Source organism: Balaenoptera ricei, chromosome 5 (assembly GCF_028023285.1).
Source record: "Balaenoptera ricei isolate mBalRic1 chromosome 5, mBalRic1.hap2, whole genome shotgun sequence".
Taxonomy (NCBI): domain Eukaryota; kingdom Metazoa; phylum Chordata; class Mammalia; order Artiodactyla; family Balaenopteridae; genus Balaenoptera; species Balaenoptera ricei.
The window spans coordinates 104,755,594-104,773,868 of NC_082643.1; the positions used below are offsets into that span (position 1 = coordinate 104,755,594).

Consider the following 18,275-nt stretch of genomic DNA (forward strand, 5'->3'; position numbering starts at 1 on the left):
CACTCCCTTCCACATCACCCCACCCAGTTTCATTTTCCCCCCGGCCTCTAGCACTCCCTAATATTAATTATATATTCCATTAACTGTTTGAGATCTACAACCCCCAACAAAATAAATGCTCCCGGAAATTAGAGCCTTATCTTTTTCCTTACTCTACCCTCAGATGTAGCCTGCAGCTGCGCTAAATAGGCACTCAACAAATGTTTGTTGAATGAATAAGTAAGCTCCCAGCCCTGACACTCGATGCCTGGTCTTGTTCACGTGTCTTCCCTCCTCTCTCCTATATGTTAGGCAGTCATATCTGGGAGCTTGTATTAGTTTCTTAGGGCTGCTATAACAAACACATTTATTGTATCACAGTTCTGGAGGCTAGCAGTCTGCAGGGCCATGGTCCCTCCGCAATCTATACGGAGGATCCTTTCTTGTTTTTTTTTTTTTCAGCTCTGATGGCCCTAGGCATTCATTGGCTTGTGGCAGTATAACCCCAATCTTGGCTTGTCTTCACCTGGCCCTTTTCTCCCTGTGTGTCTCTGTTTTCATATGACCTTCTCCTCTGAATCTCCTCTCTTCTTTTAAGGATACCAATCATATAGGATTAGGGCCCACCTAATGATGTCACCTTAACTACCTCTGCAAAGACCCTATTTCCAAAGCAGGTTGCATTCACAGGTGTGAATTCCCATTTCCATTCACTGGGCTTTAATATCTTTTGAGGGGATATAACCCAACCTATAACAGAGGGTGATCCATGGAACACTGAAAAGGGATTTAGGCAAACTAAGCTGGAGGATGGGGAAGAAGACAGGAAGGGAAGCCCTAAGTATAGGAAATGTGCACTGGCTGACCGTCCAGAAATAACATTTCTGGGTGAACTCTCCTGCATCAAAAGACTTTTAGGGGAAAACACTACAACTTCAAGGGTTTCTACAGGAGTGGCTTCTATCCCTCCCTGCTTGGCCCTTTTCCAGGCTGTAAACACCCCATGTCCAGACCCTCCACAAAGATTGTATCTCACTGATTGGGCTCCTGAGAAATATAAATCTGTCAGAACTATGCTAAGCCTTGACCTGCTTTCTGTTGTTTAATGTTGACAATTGCTTGTGAGGTAGGTCCTATTCTTCACTGAATTTTATGGGAGAAACTGAGGTTCAGCCAGGTTAGGGGGCAGGCTCACAACTTGTGTGTGCTCGAAATGTATAACCAGCTCTAACTCCAGAGGAATTTCCAGGAGATCCACAGGTACTCTTTTGTCAGTTCTATGTGACTCAAGAGGGCAGAACTGTAATGCATGAGTGTATGTTACACGGAGAGGCAATGATTTGGGCTAAATTTCAGGAAAATTTTTTCTAATGCTTAAAATTAACAGTTTTTCTGATGTGGCTCATTTTGCCACCAGAGATTTCCAGGCAGTGGCCATTTTAGATTCTCAATGCCCTTTCCAAACCCACCGCACTCTTGAGGGTGACTTTGAACTCTCTGCCCCATTCTCTCTGATATGAACTGGACATAAAAGTATTTTTCCGAGAAGAGGTCCACTAGCTTCTCTGAGCCCTAGGAGGTAGAGGACCAGGAAGAGCCCTTATCAACAATGACTACGGCAGCAAAGCACAGGGGTTAGACCTGCTGTCGGTGTTCCATCCCTGGGTTGTCATTCTCTCTGCCCAGCTCTTGTTATTTCAGTGGTGGGCATTTTTGTCTACTGCTGGTCCTGTGGCTGGCACTGTCATCCTGAACTCCACTTCTCCGTGTTGAAAAACTGTCCCAGCCCTGCATCTCCTTCCTGCATCTGGCCCATGTCCATGCACCCTGACCTCTGGCCTCCGACAGGAAGGTGTTGGAAACCAGCCTTGCTCCTTCCGGAGCCTTGAAATAAACTTTCAGCTGTTTTTCCTGAAGAAACTCCGCTCCCCTGCCATAATCTGTTCTTAATAGGAAGAAATTGCATTTTGTAGGGAGTAGCATGAGTCACTGAGTAGGGGGACTCTAGCAATGCGGTCCACTTCTTTCCTTAGGGAGGGGTCTATTCTAGGTATATCTTCCTTCTGGAAGGTCAAAAATGAGCAGGGGGGAGTGGTTCTCCCCCCCCCCCCAAACAGTACTGGAGTCCAAGAAACAAGAGAAAATGGTGGCATTACATAAGCTCACTCCATCTCCAGGTTCTCCCACAATCATTGTCTCGTCTGACCCTCGAAACAACCTACGTGATAAATAAGGCTCTGGGCTTCAGGTCTGATCTTCCCCCACCTTTAAAAATGAAAATATTGAGACTCCGAAGGTCAGAGGACTTCCTCGCCCAAGGTCGCGCAGCTAGGTAAAGGAGTCAGGAGAGTTGGGATTCGAACCTGAGTCTTCAAGGTCATTTCGTTCACTGCTGCTTTCAAAAGAGAAAGAATTTGGACGCTGGAGATCTGAGCTCCTTTTCTGCTCCTGGACTTTAAGCTCCACAAGGGCAGGGAGCAAAGACGCCCTCCGCTTGGACCCAGCGCGGGTACACAGCAGGGGCCCACCACCGCTCTGCTGGGCCAACAATGAAAGCGGAATCAGTTCTTTTGCAGGGAGGCTCCGGAGCTTGCGGACATCCAAGCCAAGCATGGACATTGCGCGCAGTGGATGTGGACGCGTTCGGGCGAGCTCTGAGTCCAGGACCGGGGCTCGGTTAGGTCTTGGGCTCCGCGCCGCGCTGAAACCTGGTGAGGGCGGGCGCAGCTTTAGGGACCTCGGGCGCCAGCTGCGCTCCAGCCGAGCCTCTGCACGCACACTGCGCACGCGCGGCGTCGCCGGGCTCCGCCCCCCGAGTAGGGACCTACAGCGGGCGGCCGCGGAGGCGGCAGCGGTGGCCTCCGGACGGCGGTGTAGACGCTCCTTTCCGGGACCCCGACCCGGCGGCTCGGTGAGTGGCTGAGCGGGAGGGCTAGGGCGCTGGGTCCGCGTGCGCGGGGCGCGCGGGGCCGGGGTGCGGAGGGGTGGCGCGGGGCCGTGCGGGGCAGGGACAGGACGAGGCCGCGCAGGGCAGGCAGCCGGGGCCGGGTGGTGCGGGGCTCGGCCCCCCGTGCCCGAGCCGCCGGCCGGCGTCTTGGCAGGAGGCCCCGGGGCAGACGGGTCGCGGCAGCGGGCCCCGGGCTGGGTGCGGAGGAGAGGGCGGCGGCCTGGAGGGGAGGGGAGGGGGCGTCGGGCCGGGGGTGGGGGGAGGGGCGCCCGGCAGGGGGCTCTCGCCGGGCCGGGGACAGGGAGCACGGACCTCGGGGGCCGGGGGTGGCGGCGGGTGCGCAGCTGGCGCCCCCCACTCGAGCGCCTTTGTGCCGCGGCCGCGACCCTGTAGGCTCGCCCCGAATGCCCCGGGTCGCGACCCTTGGCGGCGGCGTCCGGGCTGCGGGACGGCCGGTGTGGAGCCGCCGAGCCCGGCCTCCTCCGCCCGCCCCCAGCGTTTTAAATGATGCATCTCCTGGGAGAGTTCCTACCGGTCGGCTCCGAGCAGGAAGTGTCGTCAGGAGGCCATTTTTAAAGCCTCCTGCGGGCCTCGGAGGTCAGCGTTGACGTGGTCCGGTTTTCAGTGGTTAGAAGAAACCCCTGCGACCCCTGGAAGGGGCCCAGACGACCCCTGGGGACGAGGCTGTAAACCCACTGTACCCGCGCCTTCCCTTCCTAGCAGCCGCGCTGTGAGACGTGGACGGGCCTTGGATAACGTGTACCGTCGGTGTGTGTGCCAACAATAAACTTGAAAACCAGACTGGCATTGTCTTTCCTTGGGAGTTTTGGGGCATGTGCCCGGGGATGGCCTTGTCCATCTTTTGCTGGTGAGGGTGTAAAGGGAGGATAAAGATGAAGACGTGACTCGGTTCTAAATGCTGATGTCACTCTTTGTGGGCTCTCCCCCATCTCGGCTGCCCTTTTATCTTGTTGCCTTGGGGTCCTTGGGCAGTTTGAGGCCAGGAAACCACGCAGGGTGCTAAAGAATGAAAATGCCTAAATCGGAAAGGGAAAGCCAAAGGAGAGAATGAAAGAAAACACTTAAATTCCTCTATATATGTTGGTTATTCCGTGTATCCCGTGAAAATACCCTTGATTTTAAAAACTGGGATAATGAACAGTTGATCAATCTAACATGAAAAATTAGGAAGTGAAATACTGAGCGCTGTGTCCTGATTAAAAACAAACATCTACACAGCTAAACTGTTGCGTTCGAACCCTTAAACATTATCCCTTAAGCTTAGAATTGAAGTCACCAAGAGTGGGAAAACCGTGGTCTCCAGGAGCAGGCAGGACTTCCTATAAAAAAGCAGAGAGAATCGGAATGTATTTCTTTATCTCTCTCTGAGTCAGGTATGCAAAGTTCATTCCAACCCCTGATGTGTGTGCACAGCAGGAGATACTGGCCCAGCAATTGACGATTTAAAAACCAATATCCCAATATAGTCTATTTAGGTAGACTACAAATGTTTGGCTTTTTTAAGTTATATCGATGTTATCTTTAACCTAGGATGCATTTTTTAAATTTATTTTTATTTCTTGGATCTAACATAGCCTTGAAAAATAACACTTTTGTAGGTATCCAGTTTTGTTGTGCTGTTAAACATTCATTGTAAGGTGCGTTGTGAGAACAGACAAAGGAGGGCATTATTTTATTTATTGGGCCTCCTCCCTGATTTTTAAAAATCCAGTAACAGCAATTAAAAAACACACACATCTGTCTACTGGTCTGTTTGCTTTAAAGTAAGGGGATCTGGACCAGTTTAAGAGAAAAAAAATAACAAAGAACATTGTTATTGTCACCAGGAAGGCTGATGTTTCTTTCATTCATCGACTCCATTCAGCCAGTGCTCGTTGAGTGCCTGTGTGACCAAGGCCTGTGCCGTTGACTGTGATAAACAGGGTCGTCCTCACCGGTGACGTTTCTCAGTCTTGATTGTTCTCAAGCTGCCGGGCATAGACTGCATTTTCTTTGTTCGCATATTCAGACTTGGCCAGCTACAATCTCCAGGATCCATCCTGGGAGTGAAAGTGGCTAGAGCCCCCCAGATGGAGACGTTCTCATCATAGGGTGGGGAGTGGGGAGGCATCAGAATCACCTGGGAAGAATTTAAGCCACAGGCCCTGAGCCCACCCCAGGAAAAGGACAATCTGATTCATTCCTTCACCTGAGTCCTGGGAAGCCTTTCTTCCCTTTTCTTCTAAGCTCCCTTGCTTGAGAAGCACTTTGGGGGCTCATTCCCCTTATTTTCTAGAAAAGTGCATGAAGAAACCAAGGCTACATGGGCCCAGCACTTAGACCCAAGTGTCTGGCTTCTGTCGCAGGGCCCCTTGTGCGCTGCCTTGCTGCCTCCCAGGGTTCTGAGCGTACACGCCTATGCCAGGGCCCGAGGTTGACACCGGCTGGGACTCGGTGCCTGAGAAGAGAAGGAAGAGCCCATGGGACTCTCCGTGCTTTTGACTCAATCAGCAGCTCAGTGGCTCTGGGCAGGCAGTAAGAACAGTGCCCAACTATGCAGTTCACAGCCTCATGCAGCAGGGTAGCAGAAAAGACAGAATTTAGACTAGATGCCAGCCGACCAACTCCATGACCTTAGAAAAGCCACAGTATCTCCAGATCTTACAAGAAGCAGGTAATTGGAGGCAATTGGTACTTTGAGGAGTAATGGATGTAACGTATGAATCCGCCTTCTCACACACCCCTTCCACCTGGCTCGGGCCACGGTGCTCCAGGATTGGCAACACAGCCAGCCGCTGACAGCATCCTCAGGTCACTAGTGTAGCATTTACCACTTTACTGAAACCACCCGTGTCCCTCTCTCCATCTCCTGATCCCACTCCTTAAAGACAGCAGCCTGCGGCGGGTGTCGGGTACACAGCCCTGGCTCACGCTCGTCGTACTCACACCATGCCAGGCACATTTCAGTTTCCGAGAATCTGCAGTGGCTACTGTGCTTACACACTCCACAGACAGCATCAGTGAGGATGTTTCCAAGGTCAGATGGCCAATAAGCAAGGGTAGGAGCCAGAGTCTCCCTGCCTGCTCACACCTTTACAGATCAAGGCAGTGGCCTTGCCTCACCTCCAGGCACCCAAGGGTGGATTGGATTGGTATAGAAAAGACTGCACAGGAGTGCTGATAATGACTCTGGCCATTCCCCCATGTGCTCCTCTCTACCTGTAACGTCCGGTGGTGATTCTCAACCTTGGCTGCACATTAGAACCACCTGGGAAGCTTTTAAAATTCCCAAAGCCTTCCACCCAACACAGTGGAGCCCAGGCACCATTATTTTTAAAGCTCCGCAGGTAAATTCTCTGTGCAGGAGGGCGACTAAACATCAAAGGGACCGCTTTAAATAAGTTTAACATATTATGACAAGTTGATTACCTTGATTCAGCCAAGGTTAAGAATCACTGATTTAGTGGGAGCTAATTCTTCTTTGTTTAATTATACTTTTTATTAAACTCTTGCTCCATTTCTTCTACAAAATTTTGACTTTAAGGCAAAAGTCGGGGGAGGGGGGGAGTACAGCGACAACATTTGTCCTTCATTTTTATCACCTTTAGAGACCTGAAGTTACTAGGTGTGTTTAATAACATAGAATTTTGTAATACTGCTTGTAGTACTACCTTGTTTTTACCTTTTTTTAAAAATGCTAACAAGAGCATATTTGCCTCTTAAATTTTTTTCCATGTATAGAACTGTAAGTTTTAGACTTTAAAAACTCTAGCACTAGTCATATTCTTTCTTTAGAAATGTTGTCTCTTATTTAAACTATTTTAAAAAAACTATAATAATAACTTCCTTTGTTCTCTGGTGTAGTTTCAGTTCACGTGCTCAGCAGTGTCATTCAGTCCCAAGGTAACTCCCTTTGTAGACTGGAGGGTGGGAGAGAAGATCCTCACCTCGAGCCAGAGCACTCAGCCAGAGACCTTTATCTCATTAAGCTCATTTGTTAAACTAAGATTCTGCTTCTCTGGGATTACTGGACTCTTCTACATTGGAAGGAATCTTCAACAGAAATATGTTGACTTATTTGTTGTCAAAACATGTAGTTTGCCTGCCGAGCGTAAGGCTGCCTGCTAGCTGCATTATACCATTTCCTCACATCAGCCATGTAAATCAGGCATTATTCCCATGTTACAAGTGAGGAAACTGAGGCTCAAAGAGGTTGAGTCCAGAATGACACGGCTTCTAAGTCAAACACCTAGGTTTCAAACCTTGCTCCTGAGACCCCAAGGTGATTGCCCTTTTCACTCTATTGCACTTTTTCATCTGCAAAGCTGAGGAATCAGAACAGGGGCTCTTGTTCAGCCTTCTTGCCTCATTGTGTGCTGCAAGTGATACACTTGGTTTCAGAAGGAAATCTAAGGTCTCAAAGGTGTACGTTTGTCAGCAACATTTGGAAGTATTTTTTGCCATCAAGATGGCCATCAGTTTTCAGTTCAGTCATTTCAAGTGCAAGATAGATTAGCAAAAAGAAAATACTTCATTGATTTTTTCATTGTTTAGATCTATTTACCATTCAATTCTGATTCTTTGTAATTGTCTGGAAAAGTTCTTGCTGAGTGAGGCAACAGTTTCTTCTTAAATACTAACTTAACTGGAGAAATGTTGGCAGTTTACATACCTAATGTTGCATTGTTTCACTGATCAGGTATCACTCGTTTACATGCCAATGGTCATTTAGGGGTAGAATGTTTTAAAATTTTGGTTACTAGGAAATGTTAGTTAGACTAGCCTTTGCTATCTATGGCTAAATAGACAAAAGGAGCAGAAAGGATTTTGGAGTGCGTGTGCCACCAGACTGAGTGCTTTGCATGCACGATCCTAGTTTGCTTCTCCTGATTACCCTTTAAGTTTGATGATATTAAAGCCTGTTTCCTTGCCTGACAATAAGTAGAGAGAAATCACTTGCCTAAGGACCCAGCAAATAAGGGACAGAATCAGTTTGAACTACAAACCTGCCAACTCCATTCCCTCTGCTCCTCATGGGCGGAGCAGCTACATTCCTGCCCTAGCCGTGGATATGGTAGAAGCCACAATGAAAAGGTTTCTGGAAGAGCTCCCTAAATTTGCTTCAGTGTCCAGAAAGGATACAGTCAGTCAACTAAAATTTGCTGAGTTTGCTGGGCATCTCTCATGAACAGAAGATGTATGTGATCATCCACGTAGCATGCACATGATTTAATTGTCTAGCCACTTTTTTTAAACTTTTCTCACTAACATCTGGTGTGGGGACACGTTCATTTGCTACAGGGATAATTCACAGTTCAACTGGGCTTGGAGAGGAAAAGGTCGTTCGGTGACTATCAATAGATTATATGTAAGCCTAAGTTGTAATGAGCACTCTTGTAGTCAAAGCGTCTTTTCCATGGTGATTATAATCACCTGTTGGCCCCTTTGCCACTAAGGCAAGGTGGATGGTTTGGTCCCAGAGGTAAATTATCTTTTAGACTGTACAGCCAAGCAGCTATAATTAAACTTATAAAATGAGATTCACTGTGTATTCCAGAAAAAGCAATTTCCAGGCAGCAAAGAAGCCTGTATTTTAGCCCCTTGGACTATTTATGTGATAGGCATCATTTCTTCTATTTTCTTCATAAAAAAGGGAGAATAGTACTCTTAATAGTTTTATGTGTAAGTAACTTATATAAGCACTTATAGTCACACTGTCACATTTAATCCTCACGACAACTTTGTGAGGTAGGTACTGTTTATTGTCTATTTTACAGGTGAGGATTCAGACAGTTTGCTCCAGGTCAGACATCTAGAAAGCAGTGGGACTGGGATTTGAAACCCTGTAATCTGATTCCACGATCTGTAGCTTTAAACACTATTTTACTGCTTATTGCTCTTCTAATTCTGTTGAGCACTTGATGTTTCCGGTATTTAGAAGTCAAATGCTTCCTTTTTAATAAAAACTTACACAACCTTCATGATTTTTATAGCCCTCAATGTCACTGGTTTCTAACAAACTCTGTTTTTCTCCATCTGTCCCCATGATAAATTTTTAAGAAACCAGGTCAAGTGAGCTCAGAGTCAGAAGGAAAACCCACCAGTAGTGGATGTTGCCCTTAGGCTTTTTCCCCAGAAAAGACAAGAATCAGTCTAGAGGAAGCACATTTGTCACACATTGTGCCCCTCCTCTTTGTGTGTGGAAGCCGCCTTTGTCTGATGCTGGAGATAATTCTGCGTTAAAAAGCTCACTTTTTGCTGTATAAAGGCAGACAACTTAACATTAAGTAGCTATTTTATTGTTGTGTCCAGAGTTAATAATACTAAGTATTTTCTGTGTTTTCGAGAACCTTCCTAAATGAACTTTAAAAAATGTACGTCTCTAGTTCTAGGAGGTCAGATGCAGAGGTTTTGTAACAGGTGTTGTGAGTGTGGAAGGTAGGTGATCACTGACACTGGTGTTAATCGTGATTGATTAGTGCCCCCAGCACCTGGCACACACACGGCCCTTTATCTACAGTGTTTCATGTAATCCTTGGTCATCAGTCCACTGGACAGTAATCTGCCAAGAGGACCCCGCTTCACAGGTGGTTGTACCTGAATGTGAACCAGGTAGAGAAAGGTGTATGGAGGGAACAAGGTCTTGGGAGCCCATTTACTCAGGTGTGCTTAGTGTAGCCTCAGGAGTGTCCAAGTATAAATGCCAACATCAAAGCCATCTGAGTTCTTCTGTGCCACTGCGTCCATTTACCTCTGTCTTGGGGTGCTACATCTGAGATCTTTTTCACCCACAACTAGCTCCACATGTTGCAGTGGCCAAAGAGAACTTTGTCTGCTTGTTTTGAAGAAGCCTGACATCTTTGTCACCTGGACGGAGGGAAGTACCAAGGTAGAAACATGCGTTATTTTGAGAATGGTTTAAAAGCCAAGAAGGCACTTTCAAACAGGTGACGTAACTGGGTCATGGCCTAGTGTCTTGCCTCCCCATTAAACTGCATTTGCTAATTACAGTCTCATGCTTCATATTGACACTTGCTTCTGTGGATTCCTAATTCAAAATAACTGCTGAGATGGTTTTGCAGAAGCACCACCAGGAGGCTTCTGCATTACTGAGGCACCAAGCAGGCTTGGTTAGTTCTCTAGAGAGAACTCTCCTCCAGCAGGATGCTCTCCTCGTCTTGCTAAGGTATGTGATTTTACCGTTCAGTCTGAGATTTCAAGTCTTCAGTTCCAGGAGGAATGACACCTCCAAGTTTTAAAAGGATTTGGAGAGAAAATGGCAAAACTGCCTTTTGTGATTTTTTATAAAAGAGTTGGTAAGCAGGTTGTACCAGGCAAGTAAGTTACTTTCTTTTCTTTCCTCCCCCTCTTTCTTTTTCCCTCCCTGCCTCTTTCCCTTCTTACCTCTTCTTCTCTTCCTTCTTTTCCTCTTCTTCTTTTTCCTCTTCTCTCCTTCTCTCTCAGGATTATGAGGTTGGTAGATGAGACAGGTACATCTTGGCTGATATGCACCTCTTGTGAACAGAATTGAGACAGGAAAGGAGCAGATTAATGACTGGTCTATCAGGGATTAAGTTGTTTGTAGCTCCAAGGTCAGGATATAAGGAAGTTACAAGAAGGTTGGTTTCAGTTTTATTTAAGGGTAAATTCTGGACAGTGATAACTATGTGAAAATAAAATTAGCTGCCCGAAGAGAGAGGGAGTTTGGCTCATGGTAGTATTAGAGCATCAGCTGCATGACCAACTGGTGAAGATGTTTTAAAGGATTGAAATGTTGCTGGAAGTTTCAACCAGTGATTTCTGATGCTGGCTTTTCATCAGAATTATATGGAGTGCTTTTACAAACCATAAATGTCTCTTCTCCTTCCCTCTCCCACTAAGATTTAGATTGATGAGCTTTGGGATGAAGCCCAAGAATGTCTATTTTAGCTCTGATTCTGCAGCTCCTCCGGATTCAGGAACCACTGGACCAGATCCCCTTAAAGCCTCTTTTCAGCCTCTGCATTCCTTGGGCCAGTGGTTTTCTTAGGCTCTGGTTGCAGCCATTGCTTCCTCTATTTTAGCAGGATGGAGATGCCAACTTGAACATGTTGACAATAGTAGCATTTTTAGATGATAAAAAGTCTGCAACTTCAGGGCTAAGCATTCATTTATGTGAGCATGGAAGAGTGAGCAGATACAAATGGGTGGCTGGCTTGAGGTCACTTCATTAGTGCAGAAGTTCTGGGTATCACTTCTGTCTCCTTTCACTAAAGCCAGTTTACAAATCCAGAAAGTGAAGTGCATCAGCTTCTCCCAGTGACTCCTTTGAAAGCTCTTCCTGCTGTATGTGTACCAGGAGTGCAGAGGAAAATGACCGTCCTTGTCTTTGCCCGTGCCTGTCAGTTTGCGGTTTGAGGCATCCACGTGTTGTCCTGTCCTGTGCACAGTCCCCTTGCATAGGTGTGTGTTTGAACACTGAGGGGATAGGTTTGCACCTTGCAACCCCACAGGCCTCTGCCCGCTTGGTGTGTATTACATACACACTTGGGGTGGGGCAAGTCTGATTGCGTCCCTAGATGCTTGATTGCATGCTGGGAGTTGTTTTTGAAAGGAGGCAACTGTCTTTTGCAAAAGCAAAATAGGAAAAGATACTACTGCAAAAGAAAATAAAGATTGTCATCAATGTGGTACGTTCTTACGGTGCTTTCCAAAAATGTTTTTAAAGGCAGGTTGTATGCTAGATCTGGATACACAATAATTGTTTCTCTCCACCCCACAGCAAGACCTTCTGCTCCCCCAGGTCGGCCTTCCAGACTTACTCTGTACAGCTCTTGGCCTATTAGCAGGGTGCCAGAAGGAAGCTGCTAATTCCCATTCGTATCGCTGCCCATCATTGAACAAGCACTTACTGAGGCCTCTGTGCGCCTCTTGACATTCAGGGAAGTGCTTTAAAATTTTAAAAGTGTTGTCTTGTATTGTTTAGCGTTTTAGTCATCATGGCAGGACTGTGGAAGAGGTTGGATAAATATCCGTAATTCTGATTGCCAGATGAAAAAATTGAGGCTCGACAGGTTGAAAGTGGTTTTTTTAAGGTCATAACAGAAAGGCTTTTAGCAGGTCCCAAACTGGAGTGGTTTTTGTTTAGTTCTGTGTATTCTGAAAAAAGAATGCGTAGTTACAGATAATTACCTATTTTTATGTAAAAATCACTGCATTACACATATTGTGGTATTGGCTCTAGAAAACAGGAGCTGCATTCCAGGCCGCCTTACTCTGTCTCCCCTGTGTCCGTGCTGCCATGGTTTCGCCCTCTGAGACTCCGGTCCCTGTAGCAGCCGGAGGCAGTGGCTGGAATATAGATCAGATCATGTCATGTTCTGTTGCTGCTCCAGTCTCTCCCCGGGTCTCCTCCTCACGTGGGGAGAAGCCACATCCTTACGATGCTGCACCATAGATCTTCCCCTGCCCAGTACCCTCCGGCCTTTCTTGCTCGTTGCCCCCCAGCCTCAGCCTCCTTGCTGGTGCTCCAGTGCTCCAGGCCCACTTCCCACAGAGCTCCCCCCTCCCTCAGCTTGAAACGCCCTCCTCCCAGGCTGCCCCAAGGTCTCTGCTCCAGCATCAGCTTCTCTTGAGGCCTTTCCTGACTCTCCACACCCCAGCCCTACAACTTCATCACATAGTTACGCCCTGTCCCCCTTGCCTGGCTTTATGGTTTGTTTTCCGCAGTCACTTGCCACCATCTGCCAAATAAATATACAGTTTGTCTCCCCTCTCTGTACCATTGTGAGGGGAGGGATGGATTTGCTTCTGGTCACTGCCCTGTAGCGCCTAGAGCAGTGCCTGACACCTGATAGATGCTCAGTAAGATGTTGAAGGAATAAGTATTTGTCTGCCTAGTATTGGCAGGATAGTATTGTCTTCTTACCACTTGTGAAAGCAAATGGGGCACATGAGAGAGAGAGCTGGGATCCACGCCGTAACACAGAAACAAATGGACACCTGAGCCAGAGTCCTGGCTCTACCACTGGTTAACTTGTGTATTTAGAAACTAAAATGCCAGCCTCCTAAGGTTTTAGTGAGGCTGGTATGAAATTATACCTGTGAAATTGCTAGAATGCTCTCAGTGACACTTAAAAATAACTCACTCAGCAAAGGCTATTCTGAATGACTGCCATGATTACCCCAGTATATCTATGTTTATGGTTGGCCTAAAGTGATGACTTTTAGGGGGGCGGAGTTTGAAAATGTTTTCAGTTTAGGCTGGTTATTTGCCATTTCTGTTGTACTGTGTATCACTGTCGACATGTGTTTCAAGATAGTAGGTCAAGATTTAGCATAAAATCCCCAAGGTCATTGAAATATAGGGTAAATTTGGAAATACGTTAGCTAAACCTTAAGTTCATCTATTAATGATGCTTTGTGATATCTTTTTTCCCCTTTAGTGTTGCCTGGAATATCAGAGAATTGGAAACAGTCATATTTTGGGATCATGACCTACTGTGGTGGTTTATGAAAAAAGATAATATGTTCCTGGGAAGCCAGCTACAAAGTATACTGAAGGATGCTTCCTAAGAGTTTTATCATGTCTCTCTGGATTTCAGTGGCCTCTTTTTAGAAATGCAAATGAAGAAGATGAAGGATAGTGGACAGCAGTTGTGGACTACACAAGTGGATGACGGACACAACTCCTTGACCATGTCGCTCAAACAGCCTAATGCTAATCGAGCGACTCGCCCAGATAGACAAGAAGCTCAGACTCTTCTGTATCAAGTCTCCGAGGCAGAGGCTGCCACGACGACCGTTGCTACATGTGTGAAGTGTAAAAGTGTGTACAAGATCCCACTTCAGGATCTGAAAAAGGATACTGGGCAAAGCCAAAAGGAGGACAAATATGTTTGCTTCAAATGCAGCCTAGGTGTGGCCCGTCCCCATTTCCATTTTGTGAACAATAATCACAGTGCTACTCACATAGGGAATAAACCGGAAACCATCTCAAGTTCTGTCAATAACAAATTTAAGGTAAGGAACTTTAAGCCAGGCAAATACTATTGTGATAAATGTCGATTTTCCACGAAGGACCCTCTGCAGTACAAAAAGCACACACTTCAGCATGAAGAGATTAAATTCATTTGTTCTCACTGCAGCTACATTTCCTACACTAAAGGGGAGTTTCAGAGGCACTTGGTGAAACACACAGGCATTTTCCCTTATCAATGTGAGTATTGTGACTATGGTGCTATTAGAAATGACTACATTGTCAAACACAGGAAGAGAGTCCACGAGAAGGCTGGTGGAAAACGGCTGCCCAAAACCATTGCCAAGCTGGAGCCAAAAAGAATCAGTGCATCCAAGCAAAACCCAGAGCTTTTAAAAGCTTCCAGTCCAAGGACTGCGTTTCAAAATAAGTTGTCAGATCAACTTTCAAGGTTCTCCCTCCATTCAAATAAAGACAGAATGCACAACATAATGTTATTACCTGAATCAAAGGAGTACCAAAAAGATGTCGTGTGCATTCCAAATAAAGGGACGCTGTCAGAGCCCAATGAAGTCAACCTGTTTGAGAACAAAAGTGTGGAGGTGGAAGTGTTATCCCCTGCAAAAGAGCCTGTTCAGCCGGGAATGCCATTAACGGTTGTGGCACCAGCGGAACTAATCGTCCCTGCAAACTGTTTAGCCCAGTTGATAGATGTGAAGGTTGTCAATGGAACACAGCAGCTTGTGCTGAAACTGTTTCCTCTGGAAGAAAATAATTGCCTTGCCGCTGGTGGGGGTGATGGAGGTAATTCTGAACATGTGACTAAAGAGAAAGATTCAAGGGAACAGGAAAAAATGGCTTCTGCAGAACAAACAAAGTCACTAATGATCGAAGGGAATGTTGGAAAACTTGCAGGCATCCATAATCTTCAATCATCAGTTCAGAAACAACTTAAAAACGTGAAATGGGTAAGGTCTTATGACTTTTTCACGTCAAATTCTAGCGTGCACAGTGGTGGAGAATCCTTTCTCAACCCTGATAGAGTTGAGGGTTTGCAGAAAAAAGGTTATACATATCCACAAAGAACTGCTCTTCCTTCCATTGCCTTAAAAGGTCATTCTCCATCATCTCTAATAAAAAATGGTATTTTAAGTGGTCTTGGAGCTACGTCAAACTCTTTTCCATATAAAGCTGCCGCTTCTTTAACTGAAGATGGAAGAAATTTACACAGTGACTCACAGCAGTTATTTCCTCTTGCTGCATCGCCTGCAACCATTTCCTTCTCTGGAGAAAAGGACTCACTGCCCCTAAGTAAAAAGGACGTGGAATCTAGAAATGAGATCAGTTTTCCTGTAAAAATGGCTCCCCCTAATAAGAAGCTGAAACATAACCAGACACAGGAACACAAGGCAGTTTCAAATACAGGCCAGATTTCCTCTCAACCTAAAAGTGAGTATTTACACATAAACATAGCGGGAGAAGATGGAATCAGATCTCAACAGTCTGGGGATAAACCTTTGGAATTAAAGAATTCTGAAAAGACTAATGACTCCTTTGAAGGCCCAGTCATCTCATCAGTGTTTTCTCTGAGCTCTGGATCTGAAAACGTCCCTGAGGGCGTTAAGTGGAATAGTTCAACGTCCAAAATAAAGTCAATTGAACTCTTGCGCAGAAAGATAGCCCAGTTAATTGAATCCTGTGGCAAGCCTTCATCTTTGGCTGCAAGTAATGCACATCGTCATTCTGTAGGGAAGGCATCTAAGGTCACTTCGAAAGCTACCTCTGAAGGTATTCAGGAAATTAACGTGTCATTTACCAGCACTGGCTATTCCACAGGTACTCTCCCGAAACCTCAGGATGACGTTGGTATTAATGGACAGCTTACTCATCAGCAGATATATCCGCATCTTGTAGAAGGCAGCAGTGGGAAAACCGAAAGCGGAGTAACCAGGAAGCCACATTTGGCTCCTCCAGTATTGATCCCGAAGGGGGCTGTGTTGAGGGTTCTTAATTCCTCTGAGAATTCCCACATTATAGAGGCTACATGTGAAGCACCTGTCAGCATCCCCTGCAGTGAGACGCAGTTAATAAAACCCATTCCGTTCTGCCCAGTGAAACAGACAGACTTGGACTTACAGCCTTCGACAAGTGAAAGTGGGCCAACAGACATGTCCCAGAATCATGATCTATCTCTTTGGGCTAAATCAAGAAAAGAGAGTGCTAACTGTAGCACCATGCTTAAAAAAACTGGACTCCTGCATGGACAGCAAGGAAGCAGTGAAATGAGTAAGCAAGGGAAACTGTTTTCCAGAAGTCTTCCTGTAAGTAAAAGTAAAACCAAACAAGTCAGCTCATCCAAGAAGAAAAGCAAAATTCAGGCAGATCCCAGCCGCTGTTTCAAGGATCCTTCCATTTTTCAGGTTGCAAGACAACTTCGACTGATAGCAGCTAAACCAGACCAGTTGATCAAATGCCCCCGTCGGAACCAGCCTGTCATCGTGTTAAACCATCCTGATGTCGACTCACCAGAAGTATCCAATGTGATGAAGGTAATAAACAAGTACAAAGGCAACGTCCTCAAAGTGGTCCTATCAGAGAGGACTAGGTGTCAGTTAGGCATCAGGCGGCATCATGTCCGGCTGACCTACCAGAATGTGGAGGAAGCCAATCAGATAAAAAGGCAAATGATGTTGAAAATGAAACTTAAAAAAGTTCATAAAAACAACTACCAGGTGGTGGATTCCTTGCCTGATGACTCATCACAGTGTATATTTAAGTGCTGGTTTTGTGGACGGCTCTACGAAGACCAGGAAGAGTGGATGAGTCATGGCCAACGGCATTTAATAGAAGCAACTAGAGATTGGGATGTTCTTTCTTCCAAGGGCAAATAAGTGAAAAATGGGTCTTGGAAGCAAATTGTTTTTCTTACTTTTAATTGATTCTGGTTTGGTTTGTTTGGTTTTGTGTCCCTCCCTGACTCTGTAGGATAATACAGACTGCAGGGATGGGAGGTTGGTTCAGTCTTCAGGTCTTCCTGGGAATGTGGAGAGCCTGGCGTCTGAGCCTGGTGACTGGACGCCAGAAGGTGTCTGTGGCCCCCGAGGAAGTGCACACAGATTCACGTGTATGCATTTGTCTGGGGCGAAGGGAAACTTTTGAACAGATTTTCCATGGGATCTGAGACTTCCCTTTGGTCAGCAACCTTTTTCTGCATAGATAAAAATCATTTCTAATCCATTCAGAGGGGCAAGTTTAGAGTGTTGTACACATGCTCTTTATATAACAAAATGCTACTGAAGAATTAAACCCAGGTCTTGGTGTACACATCCACTTTTTTTTTTGCATTAACTCATCTCCTGAATATTTGGTACATAATGGAAAGTATATTTTCTACTTTGTTAGTTATCTTAAGTTTGGTTATAGAAAAGTGGCCCTTCTTTTAAACCCCTCACCCACTCTGCAGTGTTGCTAAGTGTTCTCTATAGCACAGAGAGTTGGGCTTTTGTTGACCCTTTTAAAGAATAATTCCAAAGGTTGGCCTGAATTTACTACAACAGCAGGTGTTGTTAGGGGAAGAAAGGAACATTTTCAGGCTTTTGCTTTCTTTTTAAATACCTTGGTTTATGACAGTTGGGGAGGGAATGTGCCTTTTTGGGGGGGGGGTGGGGGAAGGAGAAGAAAGGGTCACAGAGGGAGAATATCTAAAATTATCTCCTGTTTGCCCTTACCACTCTCACAAAAGTCAAGTAAGTCTTCAATTTAAAATGTGAATGAACAGGCTTCTTTCAACAGAGAGAAAGTTTGGGGAGACAAATCAAGATAGATAGGATTGTGACGAAAGTTGTAGCTTTAATGAGACCAGTTTTCATTTGGGAACTCATCGCAGACCACGGGTGGAACCTGCACACTGTTTTCTTTCTTCCTCCATCACCAGTGGATCACAGACACTGTCCCCCACCCCTGCCAGGTCTTACCCTGCTCTCCCTTGGTGGGTTTTCTGAACAGGCCCTCCTGTGAAATGAGATAGCTTCCCTGCTCACCTGTCCCTTTCCCTTGCTTGAGGCCCCTTAAGGTTTTCCCTGATGAAAATACTAAAAACAGGCAAGAATCAACAAAATGAACACCTCCCACCACCTCTGTTAAGCTTACAGGAACGCTGTCCCTGGTTTTCATCAGTGGTAACAACCTGCTTCTAATTTATCTCAGCCGCAGTCAGGCTTTCCCCGTTGCTCACCTTCCTGGGAAGCAGCTCCAAGAACACTCCAGCAACCCCTCCACCAGCAGGAGTCAGGATTGGGGCTGGTCTCCACAGCACCTTTGTGTGCACTAGAAAAAAGCCCACCCTCTGCACCATTGCGGCTGCTTGGGCAGATGGATGGCTTTACAAAAGCA

General features: G+C 46.1%; 1 protein-coding gene across 2 annotated transcripts; it reads left to right on the top strand.

Moving 5' to 3' along the window:
* Nucleotides 1–2,801: 2,801 nt before the first annotated feature.
* On the top strand, nt 2,802–17,524 carry ZNF518B (zinc finger protein 518B). Of its 2 annotated transcripts, XM_059924179.1 has the most exons (3): nt 2,802–2,890; nt 13,351–16,204; nt 16,304–17,524. In XM_059924179.1, exons 2-3 carry the CDS (start codon nt 13,526–13,528, stop codon nt 16,772–16,774), a joined length of 3,150 nt encoding a protein of 1,049 aa, XP_059780162.1. In that variant the 5' UTR covers nt 2,802–2,890; nt 13,351–13,525; the 3' UTR covers nt 16,775–17,524. The 2 variants fall into 2 exon arrangements, with proteins under 2 accessions (XP_059780162.1, XP_059780163.1); XM_059924180.1 differs by having other exon boundaries at nt 13,351–17,524.
* Nucleotides 17,525–18,275: the final 751 nt, after the last annotated feature.

Coding starts and splice junctions, on each gene's coding strand:
- ZNF518B (XM_059924180.1), top strand. CDS start 13,526: ATGCAAATGAAGAAGATGAAGGATAGTGGACAGCAGTTGTGGACTACA.